General features: G+C 41.4%; 1 protein-coding gene across 4 annotated transcripts in view; it reads right to left on the bottom strand.

The window, feature by feature from the left end:
* LOC118707353 (ubiquinol-cytochrome-c reductase complex assembly factor 1) overlaps positions 1–22,119 on the bottom strand; it is a 106,952-nt gene extending 84,833 nt beyond the window's left edge. Inside the window, exons 1-2 of one of the 4 annotated variants that reach the window (XM_036417494.2) lie at positions 21,882–22,119; positions 13,710–13,820 (exon numbers count right to left, since the gene is read on the bottom strand). In XM_036417494.2, the coding sequence (XP_036273387.1) occupies positions 13,710–13,820; positions 21,882–21,905 (135 nt within the window). In that variant the 5' untranslated portion in view covers positions 21,906–22,119. The remainder of the gene's footprint in view (positions 1–13,709; positions 13,821–21,881) is intronic. The other 3 variants (XM_036417493.2, XM_036417491.2, XM_036417495.2) reach the window with 3 other exon arrangements.
* Positions 22,120–23,325: the final 1,206 nt, after the last annotated feature.

Genomic DNA, 23,325 nt, shown 5'->3' with positions numbered 1-23,325 from the left:
ACTGCCCTCCTATGCTGGCCATCTTGTGGCGGCCATCTTGTGTCCACATGGGGGCAGCCATCTTGTGTGTTGGAGTGACAGTCAATTTGCATATTACTCTTTTATTAGATAGGATTATTGTTGTTAATCTCTTACTGTGCTTAATTTACATATTAAGCATTATCATAGGTATGTATGTAAGTATAGGAAAAAATATAGTATATGCAGGGTTCGTTACTATCCATGGTTTCAGGCATCCACAGGGAGTGTTGGAACATATCCTCCATGGATAAGGGGGGACTACAGTATATGTAAAATGTCTTTTACAAAATATATACTCAATAAATAACAGAAGCTTCCTTCATCGCCATCATCATTGTTCAGATCAGAATTGCCTTCCTTTATGTACACACATTGCATTTGAAAGTATTTTGGCAATATAATAGCAAAATTAATAACTATTATCATGTGCCAGGTACTATGCTAAGTACCTTCCATATACCACCTTATTCAATCCTCACTACAACACTATTAGGTTGGTATTATTATAATAAAGACCCATAAACATAATTTTGAAAATAAATTCTTTTTTTTAAAATATATTTTATTGATTTTTTTACAGAGAGGAAGGGGGAGAGATAGAGAGCCAGAAACTTCGATGAGAGAGAATCATCGACCAGCTGCCTCTTGCACACCCCCTATCGGGGATGTGCCCGCAATCAACGTATATGCCCCTGACCGGAATCGAACCTGGGACCTTTCAGTCCACAGACCGATGCTCTACCACTGAGCCAAACCGGTTTCGGCTGAAAATAAATTCTTAATAAAAAAAAAATACATGTAGACTGATGAACAAGAACAGACCCAGAGATAAGGAGCCATGGGTCAGACTGTTGGACCTCAAAGGGAGGGTGGGGATAAAAGGGAGAGATCAACCAAAGGACTAATGTGCATACATATGAGCCTAATCAGTGGTCAAGGACAACAGGGGGATGGGAGCTTGAGTGGGGAGGGATGGGGGATTGGAATGGGGGGTTGAGGACAAATATGTGATACCTTAATCAATAAGTAAATTTTTTTTTAAATACATGTAAGAGATCCTCATTGTAGAGTGAATGGGAGTAAAACTGGGGGGAAGTCTACCAAGGAAGGAGATGGTTAATTAAATTAAGGTACTCAATGGAAAATCCAGTAACCACTGAGATTTTTTTTTAACGTTTTTATTGATTTCAGAGAGGTACGCGAGAGGGAGAAACTGATAGAAACATCAATGATGAAAGAGAGCCATTGCTCGGCTGTCTTCTACACACCTCCTACTGGGGATCGAGCCCACAACCAGGCATGTGCCCTCAATCAGAATTGAACCCAGGACCCTTCAGTGTGCAGGCCAACGCTCTATCCACTGAGCCAAACCTGCTAGGGCTACACTGAGATTTTTTAAATAGTTTTTAAAAATCTCAGTGTAGCCCTCGTTGGCTTTTTAGATTTTTTAAAAGAAGTTTTAGGTTCACGAGAAAAATGAGCAGGAAGCACAGAGTGCTCCAATATACATATCCACTCTCCCCTATACACAAAGCATCCCCTATAATTAATATCCTCCACAAGAGTGGTACATTTGTTATAATCAATGAACCTATAAACACATCATTAGCACTCAAAGTCCATAACTTACACTAATTATTTTTAGCAACATGAAAAAACACATTAATATGTATAAAATTATAGGTAAAAATATGACTGCATATGGCCAAGCCTAGGAAGGACCACACTGAAATGAAAAAAGTTACTTCCTTAAATTAGTAGGACTATACATGAATTTAAGAATCTAGTTTTCAAGCTCTCAATAATTTTGTATTATTCTATGTAATAAAACCCTAATATGCAAATCGACCAAATGGCAGAACAACTGGTCGCAATGATGCACACTGACCACCAGGGGGCAGATGCTCAACCCAGAAGCTGGGCTCACAGCTGGCGAGTGCAGCAACAGTGTTGGGAGCCTCTCCTGCCTCCACTGCTGCAGGCGAGCAGTAAGGAGCGAGGGGTCCCGAACTGTGAGAGCCCCAGACTGTGAGAGGAATGTCTGACTGCCGGTTTAGGCCCAATCCCTGGGAATCAAGCGTAAGCCGGCAGACAGATGTTCCCTGAGGGGTCCCAGGCTGTAAGACAGCACAGGCTGGGCTGAGGGACCATGCCTCCTTCTCCCCTCCGTCCCCCGTCCCCCGCCCAGTGCATGAATTTCATGCACTGGGCCTCTAATCTTTATAATAAAAAGGGATGGAGAGGGGGCAGGAGGAGGATTATCCTCCAATGCTGGCTTATTCCAAGAAGACATGAGACACTTGAAATGAAAATAATGTTTTTGATAATTCTAATGAAGAAAAAGATGAAATTTCTAATTGTGAAGAGTTACTATTTACTTTTCTTTCCAAACAAGGACATTAAAAGATTAGTCAGGATTCTTCTGGTCAGTCCCAAGGACATTAAACGTTTACTCACAGATATCATCAAGCAGGCTTTGTAAAACACAGACTAAACCCAAAACACTCCCATTACATCACATACATCAATGTAATAGTCCATCTAAAACACAGAGCACTTAGCTTCAAAAACAACCAGCAGCAGTTTCAGATTTGGGGAGAGTTCTCTTCTATTAGATTACATGATTTTTCTCTTTGCCCATAACTCCCAGAGTAACCAATAGATTGCTTCTATGACTGTCTCATTACCTGATGTACTTCTGTCCTACCATTACTTATTAGATAGCATTTACATTACATTGAACTACTGAATTACCTAGGTATCTAGTACCAAGGACAACATCTAGCTTCCCCATAATTACACACCTCTAGAAGCACACACGTTTACTTTTTTGTACCTCAATGGCTACCAAAAAGACTCCCTTGATCTTTAAAGACATAATTTTTCCTTTGTTTAAATTTAAAAGATATCAGTAATTTTTGTAAAAGATAAAAATACCCTTGAAATATCAAATGTCACTTCAAAGAGGTGACCACTTTATCTAAAATAGTTATTATCCCATTATTCTCTATCATAGCAGTAGCCGGCTTTTTTTAAATATTTTTTATTTATTTTTTTACAGAGAGGAAGAGAGAGGGATAGAGAGTTAGAAACATTTATGAGAGAAAATCATAGACCAGCTGCCTCCTGCACACCCCCTACTGGGGATGTGCCCACAACCAAGGCACATGGCCTTTACCAGAATCAAACCCAAGACCCTTCAATCCGCAGGCCAATGCTCCATTCACTGAGCCAAACCGGTTTCGGCTAGCCTGCTTATTTTATTCACAGTACTCATCAGAGGCCTGGTGCATGAAATTCACCAAGTGCACAGTGCACAGGGGTGGGGAGGAGGGGTGTCCCTCAGTCCAGCCTGCACACTCTCAAATCTGGGATCCCTCGAGGAATGTCCAACTGCCCACCAGGATCAAACCTAAACAGGAAGTCAGACATCCCCTTACAATCCAGGACTGCTGGCTCCCAACTGCCTGCCTTCCTGATTGCCCCAACTGCTTTTGCCTGCCAACTGATTACCCCCTAACCACTCCCCTGCAAGCCTGATCGACGGCTAACTGCTCCTCTGCCAGCCTGATTGCCCCTAATGCCCTCTTTTGCTGATCTGGTCACCCCTACTGACCTCCCCTGCTGGCCTGGTCGCCCCTAAATATCCTCCCCTGCAGGCATGGTTGCCCCCAACTGCCCTCCCCTGCTGGCCTGGTTGCTGCCAACTGCCCTCCCCTGCCAGGCTAGTCCCCCCACAACTGTTCTCCCATACAGACCTGGGTCGCCCCAAACTGTCCTCCCCTGCAGCGCTGCCTCCCCCCGCCCCCCACAACTGCCCTCCCCTTCATGCCTGGTCACCCCTAACTTCCCTCCCCAACAGGACTGGTTGCCCCCAACTGCCCACTTCTCCCAGCCCAGTCACCCCCAAGTGCCCTTCCCTGCAGGCCTGGTCACCACCAATTGCCCTCCCTTGCAAGCCTGGTCCCTCCCAACTGCCCTACCCTGCTGGCCTGATTGCCCATAACTGCCCTCCCCTGCTGGCCTTCTTGTGTCCACATGGGGGCGGCCATCTTTTACCACATGGGGGCAGCCATCTTGTGTGTTGGAGTGATGGCCAACTTGCATATTACCTCTTTATTATATAGGATATATATTTACTTGCTTATTTTCTATCACTACTACCTAAAGATCCATGACAGTAGGAACTAGGTAAAATACCAGGATCAAGTACAATGCATGGTACATGGGTAACACTCAATATGTGTTGAATGAACAAATGAAACCACCTGTATAGTTAGGTCTTATTATTTCCTTCCTGTCCTTATATGCTTCATTCATCCAACCCCTATAAAATGCCAGCCTTATACCAGGTTTTAGAATATAAACAGAACCCCATCCTCGAGAAGCTCATAACTTGTGGAAAAGAGAAAGAAGACCCACTACTCATGAAACAGAATCAAATATCACATTTTAAAGATCACCCACCATACACACAAAAAAAGGGTTAGCAAGGATGTGGAGCAACTAGAACTCTCATACACTGTTGGTGGAAGTGTAAAACAGTATGATCACTTTGGAAAATTATTTGACAGTATCGAAAGTAAATGTATGCACATCCTATATGACTCAGTGATTTCATTTCTAAGTACATATACTCCAACAGAAATGTATAATACATATGTTCACAAAAAAACAGGTACAAGAGTATTCAAAGCAGCAGTATTAATTAAAAAAAATGCAAGCTGAGCCTAAGTCGGTTTGGCCCAGTGGAAGAGCATCGGCCTGGGGACTGAAGGGTCCCGGGTTCGATTCCGGTCAAGGACATGTACATTGGTTGCGGGCACATCCCCTGTGGGGGGGTGCAGGAGGCAGCTGGTCGATGTTTCTCTCTCATTGACGTTTCTAACTCTCTATCCCTCTCAATTCCTCTCTGTGTAATATCAATAAAATATATTTTTTTTAAATGCAAACTGAAAACAATACAAATATCCATCAATAGAATAAATTAGCCGAAACTGGTTTGGCTTAGTGGATAAAGCGTCGGCCTACAGACTGAAGGGTCCCAGGTTCGATTCCGGTCAAGGCATATACCTTGGTTGCAGGCACATCCCCAGTAGGGGGTGTGCAAGAGGCAACTGATCAATGATTCTCATCAATGTTTCTAGCTCTCTGTGCCTCTCTCTTCCTCTCTGTGAAAAATAAATAAAATATATTTTTTAAAATAAAAAAAGAATAATAAATTAATCATGGTATATCCATGATTAATCATGATATTATATCACAACTAGAGGCCCAGTGCACAAATTCGTGTACACGTGAGGTCCCTCAGGGTGACCTGAAGAGATCGGGGCCCCAGCTCACATCCCCACAACCCCACCTGGAACCTCACCTTGGCCTGGCGCTGCCCCCTCACCTGCTCCGCCATCCTTTCATAGTCCCTCTCTCATCAGAGCCCATCAGGGCTGGCAGCATCTCCACTGCCACCCGCTTCCAGCACCATGTTCCACACCATCCCCTGGTGGTCAGCGCACATCATAGCGAGTGGCCAAACTCCCAATCTCCCAGTCGAACAACCACCCAAGGGACAATTTGTATACTAGAGTTTTATTATATAGGATAAGAATGAGTAAACTATTACTACATAAAACAACATGGATGAATTTCTGAAACGAAGTTGAATGAAAGCAAACACAAGAAAGTATGTACCATATGTATAAAAGGCAAAACTACTACACAGTGTTCAAAGTGAAGACCATGGTTTACCTTGCTTATGGGGAGTAATGAGAGGGGATCAAGGAGGCTTCTGGGGTTCTACTTCTTGATCTGGATGCTGGTTATGTTTACTTTGTAATAATTCATTGAGCTGTACACTAATGATTTATTCATTTTTCTGTGTTTTTATACTTCAATGAAATGTACAAAAATGCTTAAAGATGTGGAATAGGCAGTGTACTAGTAAACGACAGAAATCTGGAGATGGAAAAGAATGACCTACAATCGTCAGAAAAGCCTTCATAGAGAAGACATAAGAAGTGAGCAGGAGCCCCGCCGGTATGGTTAAGTAGGTGAGCATTGACCTATGCACCGGGAGGTCACAGTTTGTTCCTGGTCAGGGCATATGCCCAGATAACAGTCTCAATCCCTGGTGTAGGCGGTGTTTGTGGCTGGGGAGAGGACAGCCAATATTTCTTTCTCATTATTGACATTTCTCTCCCTCTCCCTTCTTCTCTGAAATCAATAAAAATATATTTTTTTAAAGAAGTGAGCAGGAGAGAGATGAGTGAGAAGGCAGAGGTGAGGAAGCCATGGTATAATGGAAAGAGAAAACCACTGAGTCAGAAGACTAAGTTGAAACTCGAGCTCTTCCTGTCTCATAAATTTGTTTTGAGAATCAAATAAAATAATATATGTTAAAGAGATATACAAACTATAATGCATAACATAAATGTAAAGACCTGTTCCAGACAACTTCAAAAATAAACATTTTAAGACAGCCCTGAGTTAAAATAATGCTTAAGATTTTACCCTTATATTTTGCTTCCAAAAAGGTTCTGAAAATGAAGAGACCAGAAGGAAAGAAGAAAGGGAGGGAGGGAAGAAGGGAAAAGTAAAAGAGAAGAAGGCAAGGACTCAAGTGTTTCTTGATCATCGTGGGTGTGTCTGGTCCTTTTAGCAAAAGTATAAGCTCTACTACGGCTCTGTCTATCTTAAACTTCTTTTATTTTCTGACCCAATGCTCAACACCATTCTGGGCATGGAGCAACACTCAATAAAAACTAGGCAGATTGTTTTTCATGTTGTGTGTGTGTGTTTAAATAGGACAACCTGGAGAAGGTCCAGAAAAGAACCACAGGAATGATCAAAGAGATGAATAAAAGGTCTTAGTGGAAAGGTTAAAATGAATTGAGACTGTTTAGCTTGGAGAAAAAGCAATACAAGAACTAAGAAGTAACTTAGAATAACAACACTTGAGCTGGAAGAAATCTCCAACATCTAAATCCAACCTTTTCATTTCACAGATGAAGAAACTAAGACCCAGGGAAAGGTGGCAACTTGCTTAATATAATTTTAGCACAAACTTCTTTTTTAAAGTTTCAATTTACATCTTGAGGAGAAAATTTATCTCAGCAGCATGAACATAAATAACAAACATATTTACTACAGTCCTGGCCGGTTTAGTTCAGTGTTTAGAGCATCAGCCAGCAGACCGAAAGGTTGCAGGTTTGATTCCCAGTCAAGGGCACTTACCTCGGTTGCAGGCTCATCCCTGGCCCAGTTGGGGAGTCCATATGAGAGGCAGTCAGTCAGTGTGTCTCTTTCACATCTATGTTCCCCTACCCTCCCACCCCCGCCACCTTTTCCTCTACTCTCTCTAAAAAAATAAAATAAAATAAATCAATGGAAAAAATATCCTCAAGTGAAGACAAAAAAAAAAATTACTTACTACAACTTATAGAAGATCTATATGCCCAGGACTTATATGCTTAGTGTTTTATTTAAGTTTATCTTATAACAAACATGCAAAAATAGATAATCTTTCCCCAGTTTAGAAATGAGGATACTAAGGCTTAAAGAAGCAAAGTTAATTAAACGGTAGAACATATATTCAGATAACTCTATGTCATGCAGCTTTTAAAAACCTAAGTACAGGCTCATGCACAATTAGCAACCATTCTCCAAGAAAATGAACCAAGGCTCCTCGGAGGAAGTGTTGAATCCCAGGCTAGAGCAAAGAAAATATAACATGAACCTGAAATATCTTGCAGTGCCAGAAAATAAGTGTTAAAAAATGATGAAGGTGGCTCAGTGGCACAGTTTGATTCCTGGTCAGAGCACATGCCCATGTACAGGAGGCGGCCAATCTGATTCTCTCTCACCCTTGATGTTTCTATCTCTCTCTCCCTCTCCCAAATCAATAAAAATATTTTTTTAAATGATGAAGGCATGTAGAAAGGAACTTGAAGGAGTTCCCAACAGCCAAAACTGGGACAATTAGATTAACAAAATAAATAATCAGAATAATGAATTATAACTCATAGATGAAAATAAATACTCATGAGCTCCTGATATAAATAATGGAATAAATAAATACTTGCACACTTACATGTATTACAGCATTATTCACAATAGCCAAGATGTGGAAGCAACCCAAATACTCATCTACAGATAACTAGCTAAAGAAAATGTGGTATAGATATATAATGGGGTATTATGCAGCCTTAAAAAAGAAACCCTGTTACTTGATATAACATGGATGAATCTTAAGGACATTATGATAAGCAAAATAACTCACAAAAAAGCAAATACTGCATATTCCACTCATATGAAGTATGTAAAGCAGTCAAAATCATAGAAACAGAAGTAGAAAGGTATTCACTGTAGGCAGAGAGTGGGGAAAGAATGTTACATGGATATCAAGTTTCAGTTTTATAAAATGAAAAGTTCTAGAGATCTGCTGTACAACAATGTGATTATACTCTACACTATTGAACTGTACAATTAAAAATGGTTAAGACTGTAAATTTAATGTTATATTTTTAATCACAAATTTTAAATTAATTAGTACTATGTATCATTTTAAAACAAGAACCATTGATGGGTGGTAAATGAAGAAAGCAAAAGTATGATCAGAAACAGAATATTTGCATAGTCTCAAAGTGATTTCTCACAAAATACTTACTAATTAAAAAGAGAAAATTGGTAACTTTATAGTAGGAAAACTTGACAGACAACAATTTAATAACCAAGTGATCAAAGTTAACATCACTAGTAATAAGACATACTGGCCAAAACCAGTTTGACTCAGTGGATAGAGCACTGGCCTGCAGACTGAAAGGTCCCAGGTTCGATTCTGGTCAAGGGCATGTACCTTGGTTGCAGGTACATCCCCAGTAGTGTGCAAGAGGCAGTTGATCGATGTTTCTCTCTCATCGATGTTTCTCTCTATCCCTCTCCTTTCCTCTCTGTAAAAAATCAATAAAATATTTTTTTTAAAAAAAGACATACTGATAGCAAGTATTCCAATATGATACACTGAGAAAGAAACTTTTGCCAAAAATGCATAACCTCAATACTAAATAATAAAGAGGTAATATGCAAATTGACCCTCATGCCCTCACGTCATAAGATGTCCACCCCATGTCATCATAAGATAGCCACCTCCATATCATCACCAGATGTCCGCCCCCACATCATCCCAAGATGGCCACTCCCATGTCATCACAAGATGGCTGCCCTCATGTTATCACAAGATGGTCACCACAAGATGGCTGCCTCCACATTGTCACAAGAAGGCCACCATAAGATGGCCGCCCCCACACTGTCACAAGATGGCCAGCAGAGAAGGACAGTTAGGGGCAACCAGGCCTGCAGGGGAGGGCAGTTGGGGGTGGTCAGGCCGACAGGGGAGCAGGTAGGTGTCAATCATGCCGGCATGGGAGTGGTTAGGGGGCTATCAGGCTGGCAGTTAGGGGGGGGTTAGGGGGGGTCCCAGATTGGAGAGGGTTCAGGCTGGGCTGAGGGACATCCCCTCCATGCACGAATTTCATTAATTGTAAGAAAATATTACACAAACTCATATTGAGAAACTACAAAAGGACATTGGGGGAGGGGGGGAGAAATACTGAAAAACGGTGTGTTGATTAGTTAATAGTATTATATCAATGTTAATTTCCTGGTTTCAATAATTGCACTATGGTTAGATAGGACATTAACATTCAAGGAAACTAAATGAAGGGTATCTACTATTTTTACAACTTTCCTGTATGTTTAAATTATTTAAAAAAAAATTTTTTTTTAAAGCAGACTCTGACATCATACTATGACAACTTCAAGAGATTATTTAGGGGCCCTGACCAGTTTGGCTCAGTGGGCCTGCAGTGAGGCCTGCAGACTCAAGGGTCCCAGGTTCGATTCCGGTCAAGGGCATGTACCTTGACACATATTCAGTGGGGAGTGTGCAGGAGGCAGCTGATCGATGTTTCTAACTCTCTCTCCCTCTCTCTTCCTCTCTGTAAAAAATCAATAAAATGTACTTTTTAAATAAATAAATAAAAGAGATTATTTAGGAAAGACAGAGGTGAAAGTACAATGTCCCTAGCTTTTTAAAGATAATATCACCTAATACTACCTCTCATCCAAAGGATTCTTTTATGTCATGCCATTAAAATAGTCTCCCAACCATTGCCTCAATATGTCCAATGAGAATAAATTTACTGTAAAAATGCAACCCACACATGCATTACACCACAATTCTAATTAACTCAAAAGTTCTTTCTCATTCTGAGCCAAATTTGCCTGTCAGACATGCACCTGAGAATATCATTCTGAGGCAGAGGTTTCTTACCAGGGGTTCTCAAAGATGGGAATATACTAGTATATACCCAGGTACAGTCAATATGACAAAATGTCCAATTTATTTACATTGGCTAAAATTACATCTTGTCAGCATGAAATAAACCACCCTAAGTTATTTATATAGTTGCTTTGCTATAATGCTGAGCTTAATACAATACATCAGGTACCCCAAAAATGTTTATGATTCAAAAAATGAAACATAAGTCAGAGAGTCATATAATTAGTTCCTCCCCCCGCCACCATCTATACACACACAAATAACAAATGTTTGAGATAAATTCTATTAAAATTTTTCAATGCACAAAAAAGTAACAGAACATAGCCCGACTCTGAAAAAAAATAGCTGCCTGACTACCCAGAGTAGATGCCTTTATTTATTCAACATACATTTGAGATATTCTTTTTTTTTTTTAATATATATATAGTTTATTGATTTTACACAGAGAGGAATTGAGAGGGATAGAGAGTTAGAAACGTCGATGAGAGAGAAATATCGACCAGCTGCCTCTTGCACACCCCCTACCGGGGATGTGCCCACAACCAAGATACATGCTCTTGTCTGGAATCGAACCTGGGACCTTCCAGTCCGCAGGCCGACGCTCTATCCACTGAGCCAAACCGGTCTCGGCTGAGATATTCTTTATTTATTTATTCAACATACATTTAATATCTACTCTGTGTCTAGCTTAGTAAGAAGCCCAGGAAATACAAGGACAACCAAGACATTTCTTCAGAATGGTAAGGTTTACATACTAATTGAAAGGAATTACTCTATATTTTAAATATCTTAGTACATTATATTTATACTAGAGGCCCAATGCATGAAATTCATGCAAGAGTAGGCCTTCCTTCCCCCAGATGCCAGCACCAGCTTCCCTCTGGCACCTGGAACCCGGGCTTCCCTCTGGCCACCGGCAGGCACCTGGGACCAGGGCTTCACTCCAGCCCTGGCTTCATCCAGAATGACATCCCGTCTGATCAGTATATTACCCTTTTATTATTATAGACTAGAAGCCTATAAAATTCACCCGAGACCTGTTTGGCTCAGCAGATAGAGTGTCGGCCTGTGGACTGAAAGGTCCCGGGTTTGATTCCGGTCAAGGGCATGTACGTTGGTTGCAGGGAAAACATCCCCAGTGGGGGGGGTGCAGGAGGCAGCTGGTCGATGATTCTCTCTCATCGGTGTTTCTAACTTTCTATCCCTCTCTCTTCCTCTCTGTAAAAAATCAATAAAATATATATATTTTATTTTAAATTCATGCATTGGGGAGGTCCGTCAGCCCAGCCTGCCCCCTCTCACAGCGATGGGGCTAATGGCTGCCATAAGCCTCAGTCCTCACAGCTGCCAGGGCTCAAGGCTGCTGTGGCTTTGTCCAGATGGATATCCGGATGGATGTCAGGAAGACATCTGCCCTAATTAGCATATTTCCCTTTTATTAGTATAGATAAATACATAAATATATATACAGATGTTCCTTGACTTACAATGGAGTCACAATCCAATAAACACACTGTAAGTCGAAAATGCATTTAATACACTTAACCTACTGAACATAACTTTGCCTAGCCTTAAACTTACTCAGAACACTTATATTAGTCTACAGTTGGGCAAAATCACCTAACAATGCATACATTGTACAGTACCAGTTGTTTACCCTCATGATCATGTGGCGAATTGGGAGCTGCAGCTTGCTACCAATGCTCAGTATCACACGAGTATTAAACCACATATCACTAGCCCAGGAAAAGATCAAAATTCAAAACTGAAGTATGGTTTCTACTGAATGCATATGGCTTCTATACCATTGTAAAGTAAAAAATCATAAGTCAAATCATTATTAGTGGGGGACCATCTGTACTAGTAATTTATATCAAAAATAATTTTAACTGCATCAAATATAGAAAAGAAAGTTAATGGCTACAGAAGGAATTCATATAAATTGGTAAGAAAATAAATAAATAAATAAATAAATAAATAAATAAAGTCCTCGTAAATAAATGGAGAAATTATATAAGCATATAATTTTTCCAATTTGGAATACAACTGATAAAGAAAAAAATGTTTAAATTAACTCTGTTAGGTAGACAAATAAATGCAAAGCAAAACAAGGTAATATTTCCTAACCACTTAGTTTAAAAATTTTTTTAAATACCTAATTTAGGGGAGATAAGGATAAAAAACTAGTTATACATAGTTATACATACATTGCTGGTGGCAGCATAAATTAAAATAGCTTCTGGAGAAGAAAATGTTTATACCCTTTGACTAAGGGTATACCTGCCTAGGAATTTATCTTTAATATTTATATATATATATATATATTTTATTAATTTTTTACAGAGGAAGGGAGAGGGATAGCTAGAAACATTGATGAGATGGAAACATCGATCAGCTGCCTCCTGCACAGCCCCTACTGGGGATGTGCCCACAACCCAGGTAAATGCCCTTGATGGGAAATCAAAACTGGGATCCTTCAGTCTGCAGGCCAACACTCTATCCACTGAGCCAAACCAGCCAGGGCAATCTTTAATTATTAAAAATAAGAAAAACTATGTATCAAAAAAATTATAACTGCATTAAAACCTATAATGGCAAAAGTTTTTGGAAACAATTTTAATATTAAACAAAAGTAAATAGAATGACATGTAACAATTAAAAATGTAACTATGAACTCTACCCAAAAATATGAATAGTGTCTGCTCTAATAAGTGAAAAGGTACTAGAACATAAAATTCTGTGGATATTTATTAATGTACCTAAGGAAAAAATTAGTACACACACAGACTGGAAAAGAACCAGCAGATGTTTTCAGATTTGAGGTCATGAGTGATTTTTATTTCCTTTATTACTAAATTAGTTTCACAGTTAACAAAAATCAGGAGGAAAAAACTTTCAAGGAGTGTCCACAGTAAACTACATCATAATAAATCATGTGCCAATAGTAAATTAAAACCTCAAATAATTCTTTGGATTTTATGTTCATAAAAAGAAAAAACAAAGAAAGAAAAAATTCTTCCTCTCCCCCTCCCCCCACAAAAATAAAAGGCGTCTATAAAAAGAAAACTGAAGAAAAGTTAACTGAGATGAATATCTGGAAACACTCCCAACAGTAAAAATCATCAGACTGTAGCATGGTATCCTAGGCTAAGTGCCACTGCTGGGGTATTTAGAAGCAACGCCCTAGACACCATACTGCAGGAATCAGTCCTGAGCTGGCACCACAGAGACCCAGGAGTGGTCTCATGAGGATTTTTCCATCACACAATTTGCTTGGCTAATCTAGAAATACATGACATTTGCACATGAACACTAAGGTTTTCATACCAACCAAAGGAACAACAAACCTTACCTGGAAAATGCCAGACAGCGCTCTGCCCCACTGTCCCTGGGTAGGAGACAAAGGCACCAACCAGCTGCATACCGGAACCCACTGGGCGATGCTAATTGGAATCTGGTTCCTCTAAAGAAAAAAAGAAAAAGTCCGTCAAAAATCTGCATCAGACTCCACATATAAGTGAAATCATATGGTACTTGTCTTCCTCTTACTGGCTTATTTCATTTATTATAATGCTCTAAATGTATTTTTTGCTTGTAGTTATTGTTTAATTTAGAAGAATTAAATAAAGCAAGAATTAAAAATCTATGTTGATGGGCACACAACCTATAAAGATGTAATTTGAATGACAATAATGGCACAAAAGAGGAGGGAAGGGACAAAGCAATATATAATCAAAGCTTTTATACTGTATATACTATTATTGAAATCAAGTTAGTAATAATCGAAACTAGATTTTTATGAATTAAGATGTTAATTATAATCCCCAGGGCATACACTAAGAAAATAACAAAAATAATAGTAAAACTTTATACTATATACAAAAATTAACTTAAAATAGTTTTTTAAATAATTTTATTGATTTTTTAGAAAGAGAGGAAGGGAGAAGAGAGAAACAATGATATGAGAGTGCAACATAAATCAGCTGCCTCCTACACACCCATACTAGGAATCAAGAATGCAAATGGGCATGTGCCCTGACCAGGAATGGAACCAGCAATCTTTCTGTGCCCAGGATGATGCCCAACCAAATGCGTCACACCGGGAAGTCAAAGACCTAAATTTAACACCTAAAGCTATGAAAATATAAGGGAAAGCTTCATGATATTGGATTTGACAATGATTTCTTAAATATAACACCAAAAGCACAGGCAACAAAAGAAAACAAGAGTTAAGTTGAATTTCATCAAAATTAAAAACTTTTGTACATCAAAGAATATTACCAACAAAGTGAAAAGGCATGAGAGAAAATATTTCCAAATCATATATCTGATAAGAGATTCATATTCAGAATATATGAAGAACTCCTACAACTCATCAATAATAAAATAAAAAAAATACTCAATTAAAAAATGGGCAAAGGTCTTGAATAAACATTTCTCTAAAGATATAATTTTAAAGGCCAACAAGCATATAAAATATGCTCGACATCACCAATCCTATATAATAAAAGGTTAATATGCTAATTGACCAAAAGGCAGAACGACCAGTTGCTATGACATGCACTGACCACCAGGGGGCAGGTGCTCAACGCAGGAACTTCTCAACGGGGGAGCACCGCTCAGCCAGAAGCCAGGCTCATGGCTGGCAAGTGCAGCAGTGGTGGCAGGAGCCTCTCCCACCTCTGCAGAAGTGCAAAGGATGCTGGACTGCCACCTTAGGCCCAGAGGTCCCCCAAGGGCTCCCGAACTGTAAGAGGGTTCAAGCTGGCCTGAGGACCACCCCCCCAAGTGCACGAATTTTGCACATCAGGCCTCTAGTCATTAGAGAAAAGTAAATCAAAATTACAATGAGATATCACCTCACACCCATTAAGATGGCCACTATGAAAACAAAATCAAGTATTGGTGAAGACATGGAGAAATTGGAGTTCTGTGTTTTCCTAGTAGGATGTAAAATGGTTCAGCTTCTGTAATAAATTAAATGGCCATTCCTCAAAAACTTAAACTTTACCTTACACTCCAATAATTCCACAAAAGAAGTAAAAACAGGGACCCAAACAGATATTTGTATATCCATGTTCATGGTAACACTATTTCACAATAGTCAGAAGGTGGAGTATCCCAAGTGTCCACTGACAGATGAATGAGTAAACATAAAGTGATATATGCTGGCATACACAATACAATAGTATTCAGCCTTAAAAAGGAAGGACATTCTGACATATACTACAACATGGATAAACCTTGAGGGCATTATGTTAAGTGAAATAATCCAGTCACAAAAGGACACATTCCGTATGATTCCATTCATCTGAATAGTCAAAATCTTAAAAACAGAAAGTAGAATGGCGATTGCCCTTAACTGAGTACAGTTTCAGTTTTGTAAGATGAAAAAAGTGGATGGTAATAGTAGCACAACATGAATGTATTTAATGCCCTCAACTGTATACTCAAAAATGGTACATTTATATAATGTATATTTTACTAAAAAATGTTTAAAGTACAGAGTGCCTTTCTGTAATTTCTACTATTGTCAATGAAAAGCAAAAATGATCGCCAATGTCCAGGACAGCTCATCTATCTATATAAAAGCCTAAGCAACCATCCAGACACACAATGACTGCCAGAGGGCAGACACTCAACACAGGAGCTGCAGAGCTGTGGTAACTTGGCAGCTGCGGTTCTCGAGTGACACACCCGAAACCAGAGGAGGGAGCCCAATTCTGGGGTGTGGGTGCATTACCCGAGAACCACCCTCTTACAATCTGTGACTGCTCGGGGGATGTCAGAGAGCCGGTTTCAGTCCAATCCCTGCAGGCCAGGCAAAGGGACACCACTGGTGCATGAATCCATGCATCAGGCCTCTAGTAAAACTATAAGCAAGTCCCATTGCACTACTCAAAAGGCTAGTTCCTCTGCTGGAGCTACTCAGAAATAGCAGTGTTTTAGTTTCCTCCTCCTTCCCAAACCCATCATTGAAGAGGGAATAAAATAGACCAATAAGTCTGAAAGAAAAAAATAAAAGAAGACTAATGAGAATGTTTCAGGAACACTACGACCCTGTGGTTCAATTTCCTTATCAGTAAAATGGAAAAAATAATGGTGCTTATCTTTTCAAAGGGCTGTTGTAAAGATTAAGTTCACATATATAAAGTATGAAAGAGTGCTAAGCACATGGTAAGTACCCTATAAATGTTAGCTGTCAATATTATTGCCCAAGAAATCTCAACAACATCATGCTTCAACTATAACCTTTATCTCAGCACTGTCTCGCTCTCTCATGAACACCAACTCTCCAGCTGCTAAAAAAGAAAAAATATATATATTTCCAGCTGGATCTTCTCAGTGGACACTACTATTAATTCAGTTATCAAAGGACTCACTGTTTAGATTCCTCCTTCTCCCTTACCTTCTATATCTAACCTCTCATCAAACCCTTATGTACTCTCTTTTCTATTGAAACCATACCTTCCTCTTTAACCATACTGTTCCTCCCCCCTTACTATAAGCTTTTATCATTTCTTCCAGGATTACTTAAGTACCTTCTGATTTACTTTGGGGATCTCTAATTTCAGCTCTCTCTGATCCATCCACAACTACTACAGGGATCTACTAGTATTTTTAAAAAATCTAGCCCTAGCTGGTTTGGCTCAGTGAACAGAGCAGTCCTTGGACTGAAAGTCCCAGGTTCAATTCCAGTCAAGGGTATGTGCCTCGGTTGCAGGCTCAATCCCTGGCCTGGTTGGGCACATGCAGGAGACAACCAATTGATGTGTCTCTCACATAAATGTTTCTCTCTGTCTCTCTCCATCTGTTCCACTCTCTCTAAAAATCAATGGAAAAATATCCTCGGCCATAGATCAGACTGTTGGACCTCAAAGGGAAGGTGGGGATAAAAGGGAGAGATCAACCAAAGGACTTGTGAGCATACATATGAGCCTAACCAGTGGTCAAGAACAATGGGGAGGTTGGGGGGAGGGGGGGGAAGAACAATAGGGGGGTGGGAGCATGAGTGGGAAGAGGTGGGGGATTGGAATGGGGGGTTGAGGATGAATATGTGATACCTTAATCAATAAAGAAATTTTAAAAATAAAAAAGTAAAAAAATAAAAAAAAATATCCTCGGGTGAGGATTAACAAACAAACCAAAATATAAAAATAAAAATCTAATAGTGGGTATGTGAGTGTTTACAATGTTGACTTTAAAAATAAAATTTTTAGGATCCAAGATGGCTGCGCCCAGGTAAACACCTAGACGCAGCCGCACACAACAATTTCAATAAAATACAACTAAAATATAAAATGGACATTACCCAGAACTACAGGAAAGTCGACTGACTGGAAATTCTACAACGAGAAGCAAGGAGAAAACCAGAAGGAAGCGCGGAGGAGCTGTAAAAGCCTGAGGTACTGAGACACGCGGCACGCGCGGAGCGGACGGAGCCGGAGAGGAGGGCGGCCGAGTGCCTGGCTGGCGTTCCCTAGCGGGAAGGAGATAAAACTCCGACTGTGTTGGGTCCCAGTTCTGACCGCTCTGAACCCCAGTTCTAAGGCCAGACCCCGGGGACCCAGGTTCATCCATAGGGAGCTGAGCTGTAAGGCGGAACCCCAGGGGAGCAGCGAAAGGAGGTCCCAGAGGTGAGCACATTGCGCGCAGAGAAGGGACCGTCGGCTGTGCCGCGGGATTGCCCTGGCCAGAAGGAGACAGGGGCTCCAGACTGCTGTGAACGCCACCTCCAACTCCACTTCCAACTGAACTGAACCCCAATACCGGGCTCATTGGGGGAGAGCATAGACTGTTTGGCAGCAGGCGAAAATCGAGGGCACCTATCTCTCAGAGACGCTTTGCAGCGAGTACTGAAGGACCCTGCGATGCGGGGAGCCGCATAGGGCTGGGCTGACGGAAGCCAAGGCTGTAGGCTCCACCCTGAAATCCCGTCCCATCTGTAACTGCGAAATGCAACAACAAAATAGATCACAAATGAAAGAAATGGAGGACAAAAAGCAACTGGATATAGAGTTCAAATCTACGCTTACAAGGTTTTTCAAGAATTTCCTAGAAAAGATGGATAAGACCTATGAGGATATAAAAAGAGATCAACTAGAATTAATAAGGAGTCAACAAGAAATGATAAGGGATCAACAAGAAATAAAGAATACATTGTCTGAAATAAAAAATATTATGCAGAGTTCTAAAAACAGAATGGAAGGTCGCAAGAATCAAGTCACAGATTTGGAACATAAAGAACCAGAAGACACTCCTCCACAGAAGCTAGAAGGCAAGAGAATCCAGAAAATTGAAGATAATGTAAGAAACCTCTGGGACAACTTCAAGCAAACCAACATCAGAATTATGGGGATCCCAGAAGATGAGAGAGAGCAAGATACCGAAAACATACTGAAAGAAATAGTGACAGAAAACTTTCCCCACCTGGTGAAAGAATTAGACTTACAAGTTCAGGAAGCGCACAGAACTCCAAACAAAAGGAATCCAAAGAGGACCACACCAAGACACATCATAATTAAAATTCCAAGGGCAAAAGACAAAGAGAGAATATTAAAAGCAGGAAGAGCAAAGAAGGTAGTGACCTATAAAGGAGCACCTATACGATTGTCAGCTGACTTCTCAACAGAAACCATGCAGGCCAGACGGGAATGGCAAGAAATATTCAAGGTGATGAATAGTAAGAACCTACAGCCAAAGATAATCTATCCAGCAAAGCTATCACTCAGAATCGAAGGTCAGATAAAGAGCTTCACTAATAAAAAAAAGCTAAAGGAGTTCATCACCACCAAACCAGAATTATATGAATTGCTGAAGGGGGTTCTTTCAGAAGAGAAAGTAAATAAAGATAAAAATTATGAGCAACAAATACGTAACTATCAACAAGTGAATCTAAAAACCAAGGAAATTAAAAAATCTGATGAACAATATTAACTGTTGAATATAATAGAATCAGAGGTATGGAAGGGGAGTGAACTGACGATTCTTGGGGAAAAGGGATGTGGGAAGAGACTGAACATAAACTGTGCACCTATGGATGAGGACAATGGGGAGTGGGGAAAGGGCAGAGGGTGGGGTGGGAACCTGGTGGAGGAGAGCAATGGTGGGGGGGGGGGGAGGAACATTTGTAATAATATGAACAATAAAAACTTATTTAAAAAAATAAAATAAAATAAAATAAAATTTTTATATCTTCAAAACAAAATTTTTTAATTTAGAAAAGCATTTAAATATCACTGGTCCCATTTGATTCTCTGATCAACCCTATCAAATTTACTATTAAAAATATCTGAGGCTCAAAGAAGTTAGGTGACTTGCTAAAAGTCACCCACATAAGTAAAAGAGCTAAGCTTACAACTAAGGCCCTTCAGACTCCTAAACATGTGGACTTTCTAAACATGTGGACTCCTAAACATGTGAGTTCCTCACATGCCTAACCCAAATACCTCTTCAGAGTATGTGATGCATAAATATCTGCTACTTTCATGTTTACTGACATTTTCAACCTGTCCTACAGGAGTTTCCACTGCTTTGTCACACATCCTATATAATAACAGGCTAATATGCAAATTGACCAAACAGCTGAACAACTAGTTACTATGATGCCCACTGACCACCAGGGGGCAGACACTCAATGTAGGAGCTGCCCCTGGTGGTCAGTGCACTCTCACAAGGAAAGTGCCACTCAGCCAGAAGCCAGGCTCATGGCGGGCAAGTACAGCAGTAGTGGTGGGAGCTGGATTGGAGAGGGTACAGGCCAGGCTGAGGGACACCACCCCCCACTATGCACGAATTTCATGCACCAGGCCTCTAGTCACTGTATAAAGTGAAACACCTTATCTAAACTTATTTTCCCCCTAAAACGATTACTAGAAAGGGATAAATGGGGAAAGGGGTGATCCAACTAATAAAGGACAGAACCAATTAACAGAATCCACTCAGAGAAGCAGATTCTATGGATGCTACCACCTAAGAAGAAATGAACCTGAAACAGTCCACATGCTCTGGAAGAAGAGTTTTAAGATAACTGGGGCATCCACTAACTTCCAAAACAAACCAAGAGATTCATTTCAGGGATACAGCCCAATAAACTTTTCATCTCCTCCCCCAAGTATCCATCTTAAAAACTAAATAACTTGGACCCTAGCTGGTTTGGCTCAGTGGAGAGAGCATCAACCTGTGGACTGAAGGGTCCCGAATTCAATTCCAGTCAAGGGCACAAACCCAGGCTGTGGGCTCGATCCCAGTAGGGGGCGTGCAGGAGGTAGCCGATAATGATTCTCTCTCATCATTGATGTTTCTATCTCTCTCCCTCTTCCTTCCTCTCTGAAGTCAACAAAAAATATACTTAAAAAGCAAAACACACACAGAGAGACAACTAAATAACTGGGACATCCCAGTCGTCATTTCCTCAGCAGTCCTGATCTGAATCAATTTTTGCTCTTGCATCAACAATTACTCTGCCAAGTGAATCTTTCTGTAGGTTATAAAAGCTATCCTTCAAACAAATATATACTAAGCAGCAATCCTGGGCACTGCACTTTGCTAGGCTGAGAAGAAATATAAGTAAAACTGCAGTCCTTGTAAGCCACATAGTTAAATATTAGAAAAGTGTAAAATGACAACTCAAAAGACAACCAGGGACAAGAACAGGCAGTCTCAGCTATGAAAAACCAATGTCCTTGACACAGGTTTTGAAAGACTTGCTAAAATTATACTCTCATCCCTCCATGGTTAGCAACTAAGTTCTGTATCCTCCTAACCTTTTTCTGCTGCCACTTTCTTTCTCCTTTAGTTCCCAGAGGTCACAGTATGCTAGAAGGATCCGGACTGAATCACAAGGGCAGTAGCTTCCCATAAAGGTGCTAACTAGTCTAGCAGTCCTTCCCTACTCCATTCTTCATTCATTCATTCATTCATTCAACAAATATGATATGCCAGACATTGTACGAGGCAAAGTGAAAACGACAGGTATGACCTCAGTTTTCGTGCAGCTTTCACCTTAATCGTCTGTAATAGTTTTCCACGTAACTGTAGTTAACAACTGACATACTGATCTCTTGAAACAAACCCAGGAAACCTCAGAATCCTAAAGGGCCGCCGACTAACGTCCTCATTTTTCACGTCAGGCTCCTGAGGTCTCGGGGTGACTTGCCCGACGTCACACGGTCCCTCAGCGACAGAACTGGGACCGGATGGAACCCTGTCTCCCGAAACTCAAACCACTGCCCCACGTGCTGCCTCTCCCCGGGGGGAAGCGGTCACAGGTGGCCACTGAGGAAAACCTAACTGCACCGAGTTTAGGTCCTCCGATGTCACTCTCCCTCTCCTCCTAGGAGGGTAAAACCACGGCCAAAAAGGCTACAGGATGGTGGGAAGCTGCCTCAGTTTCCCCACAGAGAGGCGGCTGCGCAGCCTGGCCGCCGCACAGACTCCCCCTGTTGCACTTCCTTCCAGCTTCTCCCACCCCATCCTCTCCGACTCCAACCCCGGCCCGCGGACTAATTATCCCTCCACTCACAAGGACTCGCACCAGCAGCGCCATGTTTCCTCCACAACCATTTCCGGGTGAAGGGTGAGCTTCCGGAGTCCCGGCGGCCGTGTCGCCTGCACGGGGTCGTCCTCTACCCGCGTCCCCAGCCCGCGGGCGCCAGGCAACGGCGGCGCAGGCGCACAAAGGCCGCTCCGCCGCCGCGATGAGCTCGCGCTTCCCTCGGTGCGCGGGACCCGGGAGCGAGGCTGTCTGCCCAGACTGCCCGGGACCCGCTCGCTCTCGCTCTCTCTGTCTCTGTTTCTTTCTCTCTCTCCCCTCTTCCCTCCCCCTCCCCCTTTTTCCCTCCCTCTCCCCCTCTCTCCCCTCCCCGCTCCTCCCTCTCTTTCTCTCTCTCTCCTCGCTCCTCTCTCCTCTCTCTCTCCTTCTTCCCCCCTCTTCACTCCTCCCCTCTCTCTCTCCTCTTCTCTCTCTCCCTCCTTCCCTCCCTCCCCCTTCTCTCTCTCTCCCTCCTCTCCCTCCCTTCCCTCTCCCCTCTCTCCCTCTCTCTCTCTCTCTCTCCCCTACCCCCCCCCCCCCCCCACACACACACCCTGACACTCACGGAGGCTGAAGTCCTCTGCAACACCGGCCTTCCCTGACCTCTGGGTTCGGAGTTTTCATAGCTCTCTCTTCAACCCCTACCCCAACCAGCCTCAGTACTCAGCGTCCTCTGATCAGAACCCCTCCTTCCCAGACCTCACTCCCGAGAAAATACCCCCTTTTCACTGGGGTTAAAAGTCCAGGATTTTGGGAGCTCCCTTAAAAGAAGGTGATGACATTGTCAAGAGAGAGGTTTGAGTGATAGGCCAGGAAATCTATAGAGTGAAGACTATAAAGAGAGGAAGAGGTTGTTAGGAAAGAAGAAAGGGCAAATGAGTAAAAGAAAATGTAATGAGCAAAGCTGAATGAGAGTTTAAAGGATAAGAAAATGTTGGTCATATTGGTATTTTTTAATTTAAGGTTTTAGGGCTAGAACTGTTCGGAATGATGACAATGTGCAGGGGATGGCTATGGAAGAAGGTGGCTGAAATGAAGTGGAGGTGAAAATCTCGAGTGGAGGCCTTCAAAGAACTGAGAGCTCACGATGTAGGATGGGTCCTTCATGGAGACATTTAGGCTACCTGGGATGGTGGATAAATTTGGAATAAAGAGGCCTGACACCGAAGTCACCACCACCACCAGGGCTCATGAGCTCCTTGTCCCCTAAAAACTCTGCCTGAAGCCCCAGCAATTTCCTTGGTTCTCTCAAAGTTCCCTCTCCCTCACTACATTTCATCTCTCTCTTTACACTGTCTCTGCCCCTCAGAATTTCGTACTTCCTTAGAGGCATCACATTGAAATTCAGTCATTTATTATATATATATATATATTTGCTGAGCACTTAATCATGATTCAGGCTCAGATCTAGATGCTGAAGATACAATAGAAAATA

The sequence above is a fragment of the Pipistrellus kuhlii genome, unplaced genomic scaffold (genome assembly GCF_014108245.1).
Source record: "Pipistrellus kuhlii isolate mPipKuh1 unplaced genomic scaffold, mPipKuh1.p scaffold_m20_p_6, whole genome shotgun sequence".
NCBI classification, from domain to species: domain Eukaryota; kingdom Metazoa; phylum Chordata; class Mammalia; order Chiroptera; family Vespertilionidae; genus Pipistrellus; species Pipistrellus kuhlii.
This window is presented reverse-complemented; position numbering and strand designations above follow the sequence as displayed.